The 20,240-nt window shown below is 41.3% G+C and overlaps 1 protein-coding gene across 1 annotated transcript; it reads left to right on the forward strand.

Annotated features, from left to right (window-relative positions):
* Positions 1–1,595: 1,595 nt before the first annotated feature.
* LOC110975720 (tolloid-like protein 2) lies at positions 1,596–19,852 on the forward strand. Its single transcript, XM_087138550.1, has 8 exons — positions 1,596–1,917; positions 4,543–4,923; positions 5,179–5,283; positions 13,604–13,999; positions 14,454–14,567; positions 15,114–15,473; positions 15,620–15,733; positions 16,264–19,852. The coding sequence occupies exons 1-8, from the start codon at positions 1,851–1,853 to the stop codon at positions 16,635–16,637; spliced, it is 1,911 nt and encodes a 636-aa protein (XP_086994676.1). The 5' UTR covers positions 1,596–1,850; the 3' UTR covers positions 16,638–19,852.
* The last annotated feature ends 388 nt before the right edge of the window (positions 19,853–20,240 follow it).

The following is a 20,240-nucleotide window of genomic DNA, read 5'->3' on the forward strand; positions in this document are numbered from 1 at the left end:
TAAATGACATCAATCTTGAGGGTTTTTTCCCACAATCGCATGATAAACCCAGCAAAACATGACAACCCAAAAATGGCAGTGGGCTATGATCGTATATTATTAAGAAGGCTAAAACTAGCGAACGTTTGGTTTTATCAAATTAAAAAAGAAAGAGCGAGCATATAGAACATTTTGCAGTGTATTTTCCATCTTACTCATCTGATACAGCAGAAGCTGAAATATAACGCAGGTTGAGCATTTTTCCCCAATGATTTTTTGTTCCTTTCCTGTATACTCCCCAACCCCTTCCACCGTGTATTTTGCAGAATATGTTCGTGCACGCACATGTACATGTAGTTATCAGTTTATGCATTTTCCACTGCCATGTCATAGGGACATTATACACACGCGTACATAAAAAAAATGCACAAAGCAACGACTCTTGTTCTGAATGTACACGTAGGGCCTACTTTGTCAGGCTAGACGCACAAGGTGAAGCGGACTCGTTTCAACTCAGAAATGGCGTCCTATAGGGATGACATTGTCATTCACCATTATCATACTATGATCGATTGTAATTAATTTGAACGCTGGGTCGACCCTGTAATCACAGTATAATACGTATTTTTGGCGTGACCCGTGGCTGGCATGTTTAGGGTTGGTTTGTATGTTTTCGTTTGTTTTGTTCCTTTTTGAAAAAAAAACACATGCAAGGCCAGTCCCTGTGCAAAGCAGAAGCCCCGCCCACTTTGAGGGACCTACTGCATTCATTATGATGTGGACATTGTGATGCGCAGTTTGTTTTCCGTTCCTGTTCAGAACCAGAAATCACTCGATGAGATCCAAAGTGCATTCATAAACAGATATCTGTTTGCAGTTACAGGTGCATGTAATTACCGATAATTGCCAGCAATATTTCAACTACCTTTCAGATAGCCTTTGGGCCAGAAGTTTCATCCAACGTTTTAATTAATATCGCCTAATTGGGATCACACAAAATTTAATAATATTTATTTCCTTGTTTAAGGCATGAAAATACTGAATTTCCAGAGCAACTGACGTCATTGTATTCTGGAGGAAATGAAAAAAATTAAATGAGAAAATGTGTGGATTAAATGCAAAAACAAATGAGGTATAGACAGAAAATATGATTAGCTTAACAAATCTAGTCCTACAAATTTTGTTTGGTAATATTATGCTTCTTTTTAAATAATAGATGGGAAAAAATGTCTGTCCTCGGACTCAAAACCTGCACACGCTACTGGTGTGATGTCTGTTGCGCAAACCAAACTTCAAGGGGAAAAAGGAATCAAACCTGAAGAGTTCAGTAGATCAAACTGTTTTCCATTTTTGTGGCAACCACAAAGCCAGAGACCCATCGACTGGTGATGAATTCAAAAGGACGAAGTATTTAAAGAAAAAAAGGTTCTTTTGATTATTCTCTTGAAATAAGTTGTATTAGAAGGACTAAACCATAAGGAGAAGGTTGGATTCGGTATAGTTAAGGTTATTTCTGTTTAAGGCGCGCACTGCATACTCTCATCTTGTGTGGCACAGAGTAAAAGATTTGATTGAGTGCCCCTTTAAGATAGCAGGGCGTGGCCAAGAAGAGAACCGTGCTCTAGCCTGCCTGCTGCAAAGCAGCGTCAACCTTACAAGCCACCCTGTACATATACATTATACATGTGTTCGGGTATAATAATGAATGCATCTCGACGAACGACGCCCGGCAGCGAAACATCGCCCCATACAGCTTGCCGGACTTCTGTATTCTGGTATTAAGTGTGAGCCTTCTGGACCAAAGATATCTTTTGGCGAAAAATTTTCACTTAGAAGACTGACAGGGAATTAGTGGCCGACATCATCACGACATGGCAAATCCTCGTGGAGTCATTGCTGGGATTCTAATGCTTCTCGTTGGAGCTGGGAACGCCTATAGTACGTAAGGGGAATACTAAACCATTTCTTCTCTGAAATCGAATTTTCTTTATGTATCAGTTATGTATTATCATGATAATTCTTTTTAATGTCTAGCAACATTGAGAAAATATGTGAGTGACGCCCTAGTGGTTTCTCACTCTTCATAAGATGTTTGGCCAAGAACGGCTGATGTAATTATACTATTCATGAAAATATTGTTTGAAAAAGAAATTCATCGTGAACGGAGGTAGAAAAATGCCTCCACTCTCCAGAGATGCATTTAAGCAGGGGAGTGGCTCCTCATTGCCTAAGAATAAAACATATTCATTTAAGGCGACTCCGTAATGCATGCTGTAATAGTCCTGCGTCCTGACAACAGGCAGATCTTTCACGTTAGGTATCTCAGAGCGTACAAGAAGAGGCGAATACTTCCAAACACATTGGCTATGAGGTAGTGAATGGATTCCGTGTAGGCAGCCTGATGGAGTTCTTGTGTTTATTTGAATGAAAATAGAATCCCAATAACTGACATGCTTTCACTTAAGAAAAACGGCACTTTGAATGGCTAATTTCATAGGAAAATTGGTCAGCTTTAGAGTCAACATATTAAACATAGGCCTAATTATTATTTAAAACCCAAATTTTTTTCCAATCAAAATGTCTGACACCGCGACGGTGTTTTACAATGTATTTAATAAATAACAGGTTTAATCGCTCATAGCAGGCATAATGCTCGGTTCCCTCCTCCATTATGTGACAGAGAAAAAGTGATGTATATAAGGCCAGCCCATGGACACGAGCAATTCGCACAATGCAGATCAGAAAACAAAAAATAAACAGCGCAATGTCTGTCGCGTTATCTCGCTAAAACAATATGTTAATGTTGTTCATGTATCTCCGCACATGACTTTATATATCGCCTCTGCTGTATGCAGTATCCATTATTACATCATTTAAGAGAATCTTTCTTTTGATATTTTAGGAAAAACTTATTTGATTCGTTGACGCTTTGTGCTTGCATTCTGAGAACCTTTGATTGAAAATGTACGCACATTTTTTGTCTTTCAAAACAGAAAGACAACATCACTCACCAATGACTCAACACATCATGCTAGTGCTACGCATCAGAATGGCGAGCGTGCTTTCAAATACAAAATGATGACATCATTCTTTCCAAGCTCGATCAAATCTTGCTAGAGGCAGGCGAAAAAATACTATGTGAATTTAAAAACCAAGATTATCACTCCCAGAGGCATATCGTTGACTTGCTAGTCTGATCGAAAGGCATTATTGATTTGAACCCTGAACTAACTGGTGAATTTGAATGGTTTGTTTGAAAGAAATTGTACTTGAATTATAAGAAAACACATTCGATGGATTTTGCTGATCAAACGGTAGATAAAACATTAAAATTCGTTTTAACAATAACCTCATTGAAAAGGTCGATTCTTGTCAATTCCTGGGCGTCATTGTAGATGATACTTAGACATGGAAAATTATTGCCAGAAAGTTATTTCTCTCAACCTTGGCGTTCTTAAAAGACTTTGATATTTTGCCCCATCCCGTATTACGTTTTCCTTGCCTCACCTTCAATATACTACACTTCCTACAGATAGAACTTACCTTGAAAAAGTGCTCGTGATTCAGCAATGGCTGTGGATTTCAAGATCATCTGAACCAGTTATCTAATAAATTCAACACTTTATCTGTATATGATCATTATAAATATCACTTGTGTATTCTAATGGGTAATTTTGAAAAAAAAAACCCACAGTTATCTGCCTCTGAATATAAAATGTTATAATGTAAGGAACACTGACACCCATGATTATAACACAATGTCAACAAACAGGCTTAGTAAAGTTAGAACTTCCTTTCAACTGTTTACGTACACCTGGGACCCTAGTCTTCGTCAAGACGTTGTTGTGTTGTTGATACACGAGAGGGCGCTCACAAAACGAGTTGCTGGAACGCACGAACCACAACTAGTCACGCCAACAACGTAACGTTTTGAGAATTAATTTGCCAGTTGATGAGTCTTAATAACAGACGAGGAGCAGACAAACACCCCGACACACTTCGGAGAAAACTAAGTGGAAATCTAAACTAAAACATTGTATTTTTAGAGAGGAATTACGCCTAAAAACAATAATAATAATTAAAAAAACGCATGAAAGCTCCATATTTGGGGAAAATCGGGGGAAAATAATTCTGTAGTCTACCCCAGGGTTCCCTTACTTTTTTATTTAGATGAACGAGTGACAATACCTTAAATTTGGTTTCACACATGGCAGGCGGTTGCAAGGATTTTTCCCCTTATTTTTTTTTTGGGGGGGGGCACTCAACAGCAGAAAACTGACAAACTATGAGCGATCGGGAGGTGAGAATTCTAGGGAGGGGCTCTCAGCACTTGTCACCTTTTTAGTTTCATTTCTTTCTCTTCCTTTTAATGCTCCCGCCCCATGGCCTCACATTGTAATGCCTTTGCATTCTTCTCTTGACTTGTCGATACATAATGCAAGATCCAAAGTCAACTGTTCACTGCACCGTATGTACCCATGAGTCAGACAGGTTTATATGCATTCAGTTTCCTTTTTTTTTCGCATATGCTCATGAATTGCTATTGTCATCCTTGAACTACAGCAGAGCACATGAGCGAACAGTGCGGTGGAACCATCAATGCTGGCCGCTCGGGGGGCAATCTGGACTCCCAGTCTCGTGTATACTACGATAATAACGTGAATTGCACGGTCGTTATCACAGCCGACATCGGTCGACAGATCTTACTCACCTTCAGTACGGTCGACATCAAGGGCGGACAGGGTTGTAAGGAGGACTACCTGCAGGTCTATGAGGGAAAGTCAGTTGACGTCTCTTCGACTCTAAGGGTGATTTGTGGCAACGATGACGCGGATATTGTTTCTTCAACAAATGCCGTTACTTTGAAGTTCAAGACCGATTCATCCTCAAAAGGAAAAGGTTTTTACACCACTTACACATCCTTCAAGAGAATCGAGGACTTTAGTAAGTTCACCACTAAAAGACTTGTATTAATGCTGAAGTGTCTCATAAACTGACCTCGACTGTTTCTGAATTTTAACTCCCGAATAACCCTGTCGCTCAGAATCGTTAGCCACGTGGTGTTGCATATTTCCCAACTTTTCTCAATCAAAACAACTTCAGAAGTCGTTTACCGACCCAAACAATTTGGCCAGTCCCAGCTCTCCTTGCTCATTAAAATAGTAAATCTTAACGCCTTGGTTTCTCGATTCTTTTCAGTGTCCTGTGATTCGGACGAATTTGAGTGCAACAATAAACGTTGCATTGACAAAAACCTCAAAAACAACAACTTCGATAACTGCGGTGACTATAGTGATGAAGACCTTGTCAGTAAGTATTATTTACATTGGGCGTAAAGTCTTACATGTACTCCGCCTTTTCTTGGTTTAATTAACATTAATAAACATTATCAATAAAGCCAAGATTAATAAGGGAATAAATCGTCATCGTTTTCACGAAGAACCACGCATGTCGAAGGTAGCATGTTTTGGATTTCAATTACATACATATTGTTAGGGGCCAAAATGTCGATACGTCACAGAGTACGTCAAGAAGATTATCGTTTTCACGAAGAACCACACATCTTTGTCACAATGTAACAGTTCCGCGCGGGAACACGTGTGCCCCTTCCTTCTGGAAGAATAAACTGCACAGAAGGTTTAAAAACTAGTAAAACAGGGATTTTCAATTTCACGAACAGGAACACATCTTCACTAATTGCTTTCAGCTAATAAACCACTGAGTTCATTTCAATTTCTTGGTTCAGGAAAAAGTTTCTCTCAAAGAGTCATTTGAGGTTTTCGCACTGCCTAGACTCGTTCCATATTAGTATTTTTGAAAGCGAAGAAGCTTCTCGGACGATTTCTCGAAAACCAGTTTTTATTCAAAATCCACATGTGTGGCCCTTTACGAAATTATGTGTGACTGCCGAGCCGCAGCAAGAGCATTATCAGCGTTCAGTCTCCTGAGCCAGTGTTAAACTTCAGTTTAAGACAGGTCCAGCATTATTCTCATTGATATAACATCCTTTTGGTCAGAGAGTCAAAAGAAGTAAGTATATGATGGATTTCTGTTCTAGAATTTTACTCTCCTTGTCCCAAACATCCCCGTCCGTTGTCCAATTAACGCGCGCGGGGCGAGCCGCTTCCACACAGACTATTGACCAATCAGAATCGATTAGTCTTGTAGCCAGGTGCCAGCCAGCGCATGAGTTACTCTGCGGGCATTATCAATTCTCAGCGGGCAGTATTATCATACAAATATAACATAGTTTGCTTTGGCTTCGCCTAGGGAACTAGTTTGTCAACTCCCAATCCCTTGGGGAGCTAACATCGACTGTCTAACGGAAGTAAACCATGTTATATTTGTTTTACTATACCACATACATATGTTATTTAATAACCGCTAAAAATAAAAACGTTATCATTAATTTGGGTCCCCGAATTTTTTATTTTCTTCCGAAGATCGAAACACGAACACTTCATTTCTTTCGATTTACATCGGTTTATTTTACATACAAGAATGCATGCAGATGAAACCAGTACACCCGGGCGACAGTTCCTAGATTTTCTGCTACTGCACATGCGTTTTTAACTGTCGCCCAGGTAAGCCGGGCGACAGTTTAAAACGCATGCGTATTTACTCCTTCCGTGAACGATCGCATGTACGCTTGACAAACAGCAAAATAGCTGCTGGTGCGGGCCCGTGAATGCACCAATGAGAGTTCGGCGATCCGTCGTGAATATGTATGAGGTATAGTAACAAATGTTATAACACACCTCTTCCTGGTTCGTTATCCTGGTTGGCTGAAATACGGTCAAGGGCAGTTCACTAATATGGGCTAATACCTGAATTTGGCGTCAGCGTGACTCGACACGCGCCTAGACATTGCGCGTGCATCCATTCAAGAGACTAGTGCCTGATCAGGTACTAGTCTTAAACCTTTTTGACTGGTTATGGCTCATTTTAAAACGTTGAATACGGGCGATTCACAGTAACGCACCCCAAGAGGATGCGAAATCTGTCGAAGCTTTCCAAATGCGTATTGGATTTTGCGCATTGTGATTGGCCAACGTGTTGCAAACTCTTGGTGGCACGCTATTGTGAAACGCCCGTATTGAAACAGTTAAAGCCCTGGAAGATTTCGTTTCCTAGTTGTATACATTAACTCAAAATTAGACTGCGTCTATAAAAAAACTAAATGGAACGTTCATTTTATGTAATTTTTGAAATGGTACTGAGTGAAAAGTTTAATTTAAACAGTTGAAACCCTGGAAGAATTATTTTCCTTGTTGAGTATAGCAAATTAGACTGCGTCGAGGGAAGCTCAATTTCATGAACCTTCAATTTTTTTGCAATTTTTGAAGTGCTCTTAAAAGTTGGATTTAAACACTTAAAACCCTGAAGGAATATTTTTCTAGTTTGAGGTGTGTTATAACTTAATACACATATGGACTGGCCAAATTTGGTCACTAGTGCACGCTCATGCCCCCTCGGGCCTGTGGAAGACCAGAAGAGGGTCTTATTTCCTTCGGCCTCGGGAAATAGGACCCTCTTCTAATTACTCCCTCGGGGACATAGACGTTCATATACAGACCTCATCGCCAGCCCACATATGTATACTTATACACGGTAAAGTTGCACGTTGATGAATAGGGAGACGGTGTTAACTTTCACTCTGTTTGGGTGATGACGGGCTTGATGATATTTTTCTGCGATGAGATACGTGGATTGAAATAGACTGAAGACTATTTCCACTCTTGCAAATCCTCGGAAGAATTTTGAAGTGAACTACCACAAAAAAATTTTGTTTGTCCCTGCCCTCCCAGGTAACTTCGGTGACACTATCAACAAATTCCTTGGTCTTGCCACTGGTGCGCTCATTGGCATCATCGTGGGCGCCATCTTGGTCGTGGTGCTGATCTGCGTCTGCGTGGGATGTATCTGCTACCACTGCTGCTGCAAGAAAACCCAACCACAGACCTCGTACAAAGTTGTGTCCCAGACTCAGCAGCAGCAACAACAACCCCCTATGGCCATGCAACCGACCGGGCAGCCGGTCTACCCACCCGGCCAACCAGCACCTTATCCTGGTCAACAAGTCTAGGCATATATTTGCATATACGGCCGGCGACGCCACTCATTTTGCAGCCCCAATCGTCAATAAAGTAGCTGACTATAAACAACTTGAAAACACATCAAAGTCAAGTATCAGTTTGGTTTCTAGAGGCGCTCTTGCCAATTAAAAAACCTTATGCCATATCTATTTTATTTTTGGTGGAATGACGTCAAACAGCGTCTCCTCTAGCTGCGACTGTATCTGTGAGCGTTTTTGAAACGAGTGAATTCGGCGGAGCCTTTGGTTTCGCTGGTTCCAGTCAGAGTGTGAACATGTGTTTTCGAACGTTGCTTCAAAATGAGTGTGAATATGTGTTTTCGAACGTTGCTTCAAAATGGCTGGAACCAGCGAAACCAAAGTCTCAGCCGAATCTACTTGCTCTGTGTCTTAAGCCTTGCCTACTGTCGACATGCGTTTCAATTATGTGGAAACCAGGCTTAACATTTCGGTTGCGTCGAACACAACCCGTCAGTGCCATTTTTCACAAAATTCGCCCCGTCTGTATTCTGATTGGGTTTTTCCCAGCAACGTGCATAAAATATTGATAAATTATGCACATAATGATGTTACGCAGACTCAATCTGGTTCAGTATGTTAAACAAAACGCCACATTCTTGCTTAGACGGCCGGGTCATGTGGTCACGTCAGACTTTAACAATGTGCATGTATTGTGTAGAATAAGGTAACATAATAACCAATGCTTTACTGGGTTTTTTTTCAAAGTTTCGAATTGGTAAATCGCTCTTCTTTGGGAACCCAATAACGCAATTTAAAAAATGCTGTCAAGCTGAAACAAAATGGAACAATCTGAACGTTAAACGTGCATCTGTAACTGTAGAAGAGATCTTTGGTACAATTACCAGTGCAGCGTAATCTTGAAATTGTAATAAGGAGGTCTTTAAATACTAATTGTGTCGTACATCACACTGAAATACGTGACTGTTTTGCTGTGATATTTTGGTAGTGTTTTAGCTGAATTTTTTCGTCATGAATTTGAACTATAAAAAGTGCGTGGTTACTTTTTGCGCAGGTATATGATGTACTTTTGGAACAACCCAGAGTCAGTTCCTTGAGGTGATTACCTGTTTGATTTTAAAAGTTATTTTCCTAATGATCCAATCGCTGAGCTATTCTCTGTGGACCAGAGAATAACTCAGTGCATAGACATAGACTTAGTTACATAGACTTCACCCTTCCAATACAGCCCAGCAGCTAACAAAGTAGTTTATAGAAAAAGCCAAAAAGGGGGCAATGTGCCCGCCCGCTTCCTTTCTGGAGAATTATGAGACCCCCCCCATTTTGTTTACTACGATAGAAAAAAAAGGCCGAAAAAAGTTAATCAATTCATCAGAAATCAAATTCTCAGGTGTCGCAACTTCTAACTTCAAACTCTAACAGTTGTACTTTCCGAATCCTGCGGTCAACTATGCAATCTTCAAATTTGTTAACTTGGCCGCATTTGGTGCTCGACTATATCCAGGGTGACACGCCCCCCTCCAGAATAGCAAGGAAGTTGAAGGTCATCATAAATTCCTGTCAGTTTACGAGTAAGATAATTTTAAATTTGCGATATATTTAATCTAAAAAATAAAGCCACAGGTAAAAACAAATGAAAATGTGGCTTGGAATCCAAAATATCCTAGCATCACCTCCATTTAAAAGATCACATTGAATAAGGTGGATGCAGGGAACAAGATCGAAAATGCCTTTCCCTGGGAAAAGGTCAATGGCGGTAAACAAGGCGGCGTAGTTTAACGTTTACTGCCGTGCAGCACTGCCATCCATGACTGCCATTCAATATTATTTCTCAGACCTCGAGGTGGACTCTGTCTGTAGGTAAGCCCATCCATAGCGCCCTATCTGTTCGTACTAATAGGGCAAACCAACATCTTTACCCTTCTCAAGTGTGTGACCAATGGTTTTTGTCTTTTGGGGCGATTTGCGAAAACTGTTTCATACAAAATGATATGTTTTGTTTAAGGCATCCGTTTGTTGAAAATTTGAAGCATTCGTGTTTAAACTTAATCTGAAATGATTTAAAAACCTTGCTATCAAATGAATACCGTCTACAAGTATATAGAACTGTATTTAATCATATTTCACATTTTTGTCATATTTAGTATTTTTTTTAGCTTAGAACTTGCAGTAACAGTCTCTCTAAAAAGTCATTAACTGTATACTAAGATTATTTCGTCATGCAGGATTTTCTGAATCCTGCATGATTACGTAGAGTGTTTTCGAATGCCTGTTCTTGACAACACTAGGGCTGAGTTCGCGCGGCTTGTTCCCGTATGTTCACAAACAAATCGATTTGTTGTTTGTGGGTCGGTCGGTCGAACGCTGGGGCTGCAGTGGCAAGCAACGTGTAGCATGACGGCGGCCATGTGCGTTATTCGAGAGTTAATGTTTGGATGGGCTGAATTCTTTTCTATTTAAGCAGGAACATTCATTTCTGTGTTATGGAAAATAATTAATGTTAATTTGGCAAAACTTCCCATTGTCTGTGGCTTTAGAAGCCATCTCTCTACTTTTTGCAGCTAATCAAAATCAAAATCTCATGAGTTTTTCCGTGTCGTCCTGCAAAACCCTGACGAGGAGGTGATGTGTGATCCTGTGTCAAGAACAGTGTTCTTCAGTCATGGTCGTGTTCGCGCCGTTCGAGCGCGAGAACAAGAAACCTGTGTCAAGAACACGCCACCCGAACTCGACCTAGGGTTGACCCGAGACGTGACTAACGGTCTCGAATGTGACAGACAGACCCGACAGGGCGTAAGCAGATCGATTTTTTCACTCCGGTTTTTGGGTTGAGCGAAGTGCAGCCAGAACAAAATGGTTTACTGTACACAATATATTCAAATTCTGGTTGAAAGGCGAATATGAGATCTGAATTCTGATTCCTGCATGGCCACAGTTACATAAGTTCAATAACCCATGAATTCTTGCTCTTTTCTTCCTGGAAAGAGGGGCTGCCACGAGGGTCATGTTTTGATCTGTTTCACGTTCATCTTCTGAATGGTCCTCAAATAAGTGCCAAATCGTAGATTTGTCAGCCATTTTACATTGTATTGTCTCGATGCGACACGCACCTGCCCGTTCGTAACAACCTGCTCAAGAACACCGTTTCTGTGTTACTCGAGTGTTGCCAAGAACAGGGATTCGAAAATGCTCGAAGAGATGGATATCACCTCAGGTTCCTCATCGTTCGTTCTCCTCGAGAAAAAAAGCTACCTGTTTCACTTTTCAGTAATAATTACCATGTCGTGTCTTATGTAAAGTAGTGTGGTCGTCCCACTGACTCAAAATTCACGTTTTCTATTGTCCTTCTTCACAGTGTTCAGAAAAAATAATAAATATTGCAACACACCAGTTCCGAGAGGACGTGGTTCATTTTACCTTTTTGCCACGAAATTGGCATAATGCATTGCCCACATGGCATCAGTAGTATGTATAGTATAGGGTAAAATTTCTAGACGAGATCTGGGGTAGACGCATTTCTTCGGGCGGGGGGGGGTCAGTGAAAGCCCATGAACCGCAGCTTGGACATTACAGGTTGAGTGAATTTCAAGACTTCAAACGGGGGCGGGGAACGTGTTCATGGGTGCCCCACCCCATAGTTGCGCAGAGCACTGCATGGCAGAAACCTATTCTGGTTATCCTTCCGTACTTTATTTTCCATATAAAAACGCAAAACTTCCGTGTCCGGGAGTAAAGTTCGTGTGAAACGCTGGGTTTATGGAAGGGCAGATCCAAGACCAAATTTGGGGCGGGTACTTCTCGTTGGGGCCCCAAAATTTGGAAATGTGTTCATGTAACCATTTACGGCCTTTCTTAGTGTCGAAGCTTCCGGCTTTTTTACACGCTTTTGGAAAGAAGAGAAATAAAAAAAGGTGAAATCGTCTTTCTGTGATTATTTGAAGAAAAAACCCTCTTTTTGATGTGTGGATGGGGTGTGGCCCCCATTAGCCACTAGGGTCCACCCTTGGGTTTAAGTGTGTTACATGCATAAACGTGTTGACACAAGGACATTCCTAGCGCACGAACAGGGAAAGGGGTACCAAACGTAGGTATAGGAGCAAAATGGTTGAAATGTAACCCTGAGGTAGCCGTTGCACGTTGGCCATTCACACGATAACCCTCAAGAAATGTTCAGGCAAGATTTTCTTAAGCTCAGGAAAGCCGAACCACAGCATTTGAAAGTGGTTCGGATGCTGAAATATTGGGGTTCAACTTTTCAAAAAGTGAAGTGTGACGTTTGAAAGTTTAAGAGCAGTGTTGAAAGTTGGGCCACAGTGACTACCTTTGCCTGTCCGTTTTAGAACACCTACTATTGGAAATGCGTCACGGGACACGCACAAGGAAGGACTAACCAAACGAGCCACGGGCCTGTTTTGTATCGCACGTATCCGGATCACGATCAGTGATCTGAAGTTGGTTCACTAACACCAGATCCCGCCTAATGGGTGGAGTGAACCAGCGTTGAGATCATCAATTGAGATCCGGTTTAGTATGAAACAACCAGACTCTACGTAATTCGCGGTCGAGGGTGTCTCATGTGGTTTCTCAGTGTCATGTGTTCCGGACAGGACGTATGCCGAAAACAAAGATAATGTGCAGGTCGGAATAGAAATGTAGGCCTATATAAACATTGTCAGGAGTTCTTTATCTCTCATTTTCAGCGCCTATTCGGCTCACTCCAATTAAACAGACAGTAAAGCATTGTGCATAGCATTGAGCAATCATGGACAGCTTTGAGTACCGTCTTGGAATCGTGTGGTATTTTCTGCTATTCGTGTTGGGTCTGCAAATAAGAACGACAACATCAGAAGGTAAAAAAAATGCTTTTTAAAAATAATAGGTGTAATAATTTGCCAGCGGAGTAATACAAGCAATTCACAATAGTGCGCCTCCAAGAGTTTACAACGCATCGGCCAATCGAAACGCGAAATTTGTAGACCCTTTCCGAACGCACATTGGGTCGACAAATTTCGCGCATTGTGATTGGCCAACGCGTTGCAAACTCTTGGAGGCGTACTGTTGTGAAAGGCCCGTATTGATTTTTTTTTTCGGGCTGAGTTTCAGACCCCTACTTTGAAAACTGCTTTGTACATAATATACCAGGAAGAAGACTGTAGTAAAGTCATTTAGAATTTTTAAAAAACATATATTTATATATGTTCATGAACTAGTTGATATTGGTACGAACGTAAAGATTCTCCACTTCAAGTGGGTGTAACGGCATCCATTGAGTTACAATATTTTGCCACGCACAAGGAAGTAAATCAAGTTAGATCGTACGGAATGTTTACACTTGAAGTGGAACATAGGCCGTGTCCCAAACGGGCTTCCAGAGCTACGGCTAGGTCTATTGTCTGCGCGTCTCCACGCATTTCTAATGGAGTGAAGACCTAGACCTAGCTCTAGACAAGAGATTCGGATGCAGCCTATAGTTTTGCGAGCGTGACATTTGGTTTGTTTTTTAAAGAAAGGTCGAGTTTAGAAATAACTGTGTACCAGTCTTTCACTTAAATACAACAGAGTACATGGATGACTTGTGCGGACAGACTATTCAAGCTGGGAGAACAGGTGGCGTTCTTCATTCTCAGTCCGAGCTTACATACCGAGATTACGTAGACTGCACCCTCACCATCGTGGCCGACCCTGGCCGTAAAATTCTCCTGACTTTTTTGATGCTGGACACCGAGGGGACACTATTCGACTGTAATCGAGACCTCGATTATCTGGAGATCGTCGACGGCCCTTCGACCGTCCAGAATGGGCCGGAGCTTGCGGTGCTCTGTGGTCGTTTCACGGGCAACGTAACGTCCAAGACCAATGCGGTTACTCTGACATTTAAGACGGATTCTAGCGCTACATTTCGCGGATTCACCGCCGCTTTTACATCTTTCGGGATGTACAACCAAGGTAAGTTACTCTTTGACAGTGAACATCGTGTTTTGCGTTGTGTCGTGCAATGCCGTGTGGTCGTGGGGTATGTGTGGTCCAATACGGTCTCATTTCGGCAGACCTCGACTCATTGTTAATGATACAGCGGCGTATCCAGCTTTTGGTGTCCGGTTGGGGGAAAATCCAAAAGCGAATGCGTATTTGGGCTCATTCAACATGATATTGTGGAGAAAAATCAATAGCCTTACCCACATGCAGTGAGTAAAAAAAAGTAAAAAAAAAAAAAAAAAAAAAATCGCGAATTTTTTTTCCCCCTCCCCCGGATGCGCCACTGTAATGATATCTACAAGAACAATTACATCTCAGTCAGTTCTCAGACTAAAGGCCCGTTGTACAGTTGGTTCTCACTTGTCTCGAAATGTTCACCTGACTGTTTGACCCTTACGGTTGATCTATTTACCTTTCAATGAAGGGACTTGTGTTGAGGGCGAGTTTCGATGCGACAACGACCGATGCATAGATACCAACTTGGAGTGGAATAACTATGACAACTGTGGTGATCACAGCGACGAATTTAGTTTTTACCGTAAGTGATACCATAGAAATGTTATATCCGCAGCGACAAACTCTAAGTCTCGCTTCTTATTTACGCGTGAACATTTATGGAAATGTATGCTAAAGTTCGTTGTGTTTTAATGTTTTAATGAAAATAAGCCCGACACAATCAATTGTTAAACGACTTCTCATTTTTCCACGGGATTTGGAATCTTATTTATTGCTCACTGATAGAATGGGAAACTTTACATGTTAAGCTGTCTTATAAAAGTGTTTACAGTGTAAATTACAATAAGTGAGATCCAAATTTGAAGAGAATTAAATGAGTTTTTCTTTTTCCAGTTAGATAATTTTATAATAAAAAATTGTTATCAAGTGACCACGTCTTCATTTGTAATGTAGAAAATCTACAACTAACAAACTTAAAAAATGTAAGTATCGACTATCTGTCTTCCTAAAAAGCTCCATTGTGAGATTTATATTGTATCGATGCCGCCGATAAATATTATTTCATATACTTTCAAAATTTCAATTTCCCTTTTTTCTTAATTCCTTCGCATGACCTTGAAATTAACAGCTAGGGTAATGACCAGGTATTGCAGCCAGACCATTTCGGTGGGACGTGAAGAACTCCTTCCTTCACAAGCCAGCTATCTCTACCCAAATGAGCTAGATTGTACGACGACCCTAGAGACCGACAATGGCAAGAGACTCCTGCTCCGTGTCTATTTACTGGAAATCGGGGACTGCAGTGCTGACTACGTGGACGTATATGATGGACCATCCGAAACGTCTCACAAGTTAGCTGTACTCTGTGGGTCTCGTCAAGTGGATGATATTGTGTCTAGTGGGCGTGCCGTTACGCTTAGATTCAAGACCGATTCTTCAGTTGAGTATCGGGGATTCGTCATCTCGTTTACGTCGTTCAGGGAGCAGGGTAGGTGAATTCTTGTATTTTTCACGAGCAGGCCCACACGACTTGGCATGGTTTGACGGCTAGATATTCTACCACTCCAGAACAAATCATTTCTTACCTATGTTTGTAGTTAATGAAAAACATAATCAGTTGATTTCTTCTTACAGGCCCTTGTTCCTCTGATGAATTCAGATGCGATAACCATCGATGCATCGATGACAGTCTCGCATTCAATTTATTCGACAATTGCGGTGACAACAGTGATGAGAAACGTTCCGTCTGTAAGTTTCACAACTTTCTCGCAAACCATTCCCGGGAGCTTGTAGATGAAAAAGGCCACTGTCATTAAATAAATCATGACTGTATTTTTCAATATCACTTAAGCCAAGTTAATTTCACTTGGTTGCGATTTACGAAAGCCTCTTTGAGACGTGGGAAGTTCTACTTTTCTTTCGTTTCCGCCTCTATTTCGCTAGGTCAAATTTGCAATTTGCCAGGACGGATTTGCGTGATAAAACTGAAAAAGGAATCCTGTATCCACCAGTTTTGGCTAGTTACTGAGAATCCAGATTCTCGTCGAGCGCAGTTGGGGCGTAACTAGGGTGAAATGACGGGAGGGGAGGACCAAGGAGTAATAACATTTTTTGTGGGAGAGGAGAGGGAACGGATACTCAAAGCATAAACTGTGGCTTAAAAATTATGTTCATTCCAAAATTTCTACTGGGAGGCTCTGGAAGGGGTGCACAGCTCTCATGGCCAGTGGCAGGTCATTGTCGGTTGACCAATTAATATTCATGATTTCCTTGATCAGATGACGAGGAAGAGGACGATTATTCAGTTGGCAGCGATGGAAGTGTCGACGGCGGTGGCGGTGTCGACGGCGTGGGCAACTATCTCACACTAAGTGTTGCAGGCATTGTCGCCATTGTCATTGGTTGTCTTGTGGGCGTGGTTCTAATCATCTTCTGCTGCGTCTTCATCTGCTACTTGGCCTGTCGGAGCAACCGACAGACGCACCACCGGACCACGGTCATAGCGCCACCGGCCTACAATCAACAGCCAGCAATGGTCATGCAAACCTTGGCTCTGCCAAATCTCGAGCCCAATGCACAACCGACAATCCACCATCCACTCTATCCGGAACCCAGTCAGCAGTCAGCTTCACTTTGTGAAATCAAAGCTTAAAAAATTTAAAGTCACCATCATAAATAAGCACAAGAATACTAAAGAAACATCAGGAAACGACGCCGTTTTATTTACTCTCACTTGTGTGTTGAAAGATACAGGCAGTAAACCAACCGGGCATATTTGCTTCCGAGTTACCTTCCATGTCTTCCGTTTAGCACTTTCCTTATTTTACAACGTCTCTTTTCCCCCGATAGGTTTGGCTTCAAAGACCAATATGAAGGAACCACTTTAAGCAGCATTGTTTTATTGGTATGATACATTTATATCCAAGATGTATCATAGGTAGACTTATGTAGAGTTGGTAATCGCGAAAAAATTGAATTCTCAGTATGTAACTATTTCAACCATTTTAACTCAAGATAAGATATATCAATTTAGTATCAACAGATTTTGGGGATGTCAAAACTTCCAGGCCCTGAAATTTTTCAAGCAGACTGACTTTTGGATTGGTGTTCGCATGTATCGTGCGAGTTTCTATCCTATGCATGTTATGCACTGTAAAATTTCAATAATGTACCACCCATATGACATCAGTAGCGTATATAGTGTACATGTCTACAGAGGGTGAAATTTCCAGAGGGTATGTGGAAAACACACGTTATTCAGTGGGGGGGGGTCGAAAGCCCATGAGCTGCAGCTTGGGCATTATGGGTTGTGTGCATTTTAATATTTCAAACGGGGGCAAGGAACGTGCTCCCCGGTATACCCCAACTTCATAGTTACAGAGAACACTGCATGGTATATCCATGCTTAACCCAGACTGGAGCCAGTCTACAGGACTCCAGTAGACTGGCCCCAGTCTGGGGCTACCCCGTGCCATACTTCCTTGAACTGTAAAAAATATGCTAAATACATATTTCATCGCTAGGAAATTCTGGTATTTGTCTGAAAGGTGTTGGTGATTAAGGAAAAATTCAACGAAAAAACAGAAAAACGTGGAACATAAAAATGATAGAATGCATGAAGTTTCAAAGGTTACCTCTGTTAAGAGATGACAGCTTGTTACGTGGCTGTCTTTTTAATATTTATATTGTTTTAACTTATATGTAAAAAAAATTCTATTGTTGTTTTTAAAGTGTCTTTATTTTTCTGTTCAAGTGCTTACTTTTAATGGCTTTTAAATCGTGTTAATCTTTTTCTTAATTTTGTAAACTCTCATACAATTTGGCCTGTTGGCCACAAATTGTGGGTAAAGAAAAATGAATGAATGAAACCTTTTCCTAGAATGAATGCACTGACAAACGGAAACGCACTCCAATTATCCTTCCGCATTTAATAATTCACTCTCGCAAAACCTTTCGTGTTCGGGAGTAAAGTCTGAATGGAGCGCTGGGTTTAACCAAGGACGCATCCAGAACCAAATTTGGAGGGGGGGGGGCTTGGTGGGCACCAAAATTTGGAAATGTTTATGGCTCTTCTTAGGGTCGTAGCTTCCGGCTTTTTACATGCTTTCGCAAAGAAGATAAATTAAATAGAAAAACGTCACCTTTGCCTCCTTATTTGAAAAAAAATGCCTCTTTTTGATGTCTGTATGGGGTGTGACCCCCGTTAGCCACCAGGGTCTACCCTTGCGTTTAAGTGTGTTACATGTGAAAACAGGTTAACACAAAGACACTCCTGGCGCGCGAGGGGGGGTACCAACCGTGGGTATAGAAGCAAAATGGTAGAAATGTAACCCTGAGGTAGCCGTTGGCCACTCACACGATAATTCGAATGAAATGTTCAGGCAAGATTTCTCAAGCTCAGTGGGGATGCATCTAGGATGTTTCAAGGGAGGGAGGGGAACTAAAGCGTCAATGGTAAAATAACTGCGAGGGCGTTGCACAAAGCCCTTACGGCGTGGGGTCCGTTGCCCGCTGAAGGGAGTCTAGGATTTGATTGGATTTTAGTAGCTCTTTTTCAGGCAGTACGAACCACTTTTCTTCTTTTCCCTCTCTCCTTTTTTTCTTCATGTTTTATTATTTGTGATTTATGCATTAAGTTTGATGAAAAAAGGAGGCGTGCCTCCCCAGAACCGCTCCTGCTCAGGGTTCACCTTTCAGAGCCTCGCACTTCAACCGTTTGGACAGTTGATCACGGCGTTTGAAAGTGGTCCAACCTCTAACATATCGGGGTTCAACTTTTCAAAAAAGTGATGTATGACGTTGCAAAGTTGAAGTGCAGTGTTTGAAAGTTGGCCCACGTACCAAGAGGTATGCCTGTCCGTCTAGAACATTAACACCACACTGTCTGGGAATGTGTCAAGACGTACGCACAAGGAAGGAAATCATACTATACGTACTTTGTGGTTGAGGATGTCTCACGTTTAGCCTCTAAGTATTAAGGACTCCGGAAAGGATGGATGCAGAAAACGAGGAATATGTGCAGGTCGGAATAGAATGTAGTGACATATAAAAGTTAGCAGGAACAATTTATCCCACATTTCCAGGCCACAGCGCACTCATTGGCTCATTAGAAGTAAACACCATCAAAGTATTTGAAAATCATGGACAGCTTCAAGTAGGCCTACCGTCTTGGAATTGTCTAGTGTTCTCTGTTGTTAGTGTTGGATCTGCAAATACAAACGGCAGCATCTGATAAAACACTTTATTCTTACAATAGTTACAGTATTTTGCTAGTTACATCAGTACAAGCGCATTTACGTTTATATCGTACGGGATGATTTTATTATTGGGAATGGGGGATTTCGTGGATGTAACATTTGTGTATGTATTTTCTGAAATATAGGTTTTTAGTAATAACCACGCTACATATTAATCTCGCGGGATTTTAATGCTTTACTGAGATACGCACGAAATAATCAAGTTTCAAACGACTTTTCATTTTTTCCAAGATTTTGGATCAGATTTGTTGCTCAGTGAAAGTATATAAACCTTGAAGTGTTACCACTGCCTAATAATACAAAGTAAATTACAAAAGTAACTGGGATCCAAACTAGGAGAGAATTAAATAAATCTTCTCGAATTAACTTTTACCAATTAAAATTGGCCGCCACTTCATGAATACTTTCAATTATAATGTACAAAATCTATTAAAAAATTAACTAGCGCAAGCATCGACTGTTTGTCTTCCTAAAAAGTTTCATTGTTTGATAACAATAGATATTTTCCGACTTTCAGTTTCCCCATTTGTCCAAAAATGTAAGCAATGCACTAGAAAGGACTTTTGAAGCAGATATCTGCCGATTCCTTTGAATTGAAAGAAAAGAATATTCCTACAGATGACCTTGAAATCAACAGACGAAATGACCAGGAGATGCGACCAGACCATTTCGGTGGGAACTGAAGAATTCCTTCATTCACAAAAAGCCAGCGATCTCAACCCAAATGAGTTGGATTGTACGGTGACCCTACAGGCCGACTGTGGCAAGAGACTCCTGCTCGGTGTCGAATTTCTACAAACCGAAGACAAAGCCTGCTATGCTGACTATCATGAGGTATATGACAGACCAACCGTGTGGGTCCAATATCACACCAGTAGCTGTGCTCTGTGGGACTCGTCGAGTGGATGATATCTTGTCTTGTGGGTGTGCCGTTACGCTCAGATTCAGGATTGATTCCTCAGTTGAGTTTCGTGGATTCGTCATCTCGTTTTCGTCGT

Source organism: Acanthaster planci, linkage group LG06 (genome assembly GCF_054643075.1).
Source record: "Acanthaster planci isolate LZ-2023a linkage group LG06, COTS_SCS, whole genome shotgun sequence".
NCBI classification, from domain to species: domain Eukaryota; kingdom Metazoa; phylum Echinodermata; class Asteroidea; order Valvatida; family Acanthasteridae; genus Acanthaster; species Acanthaster planci.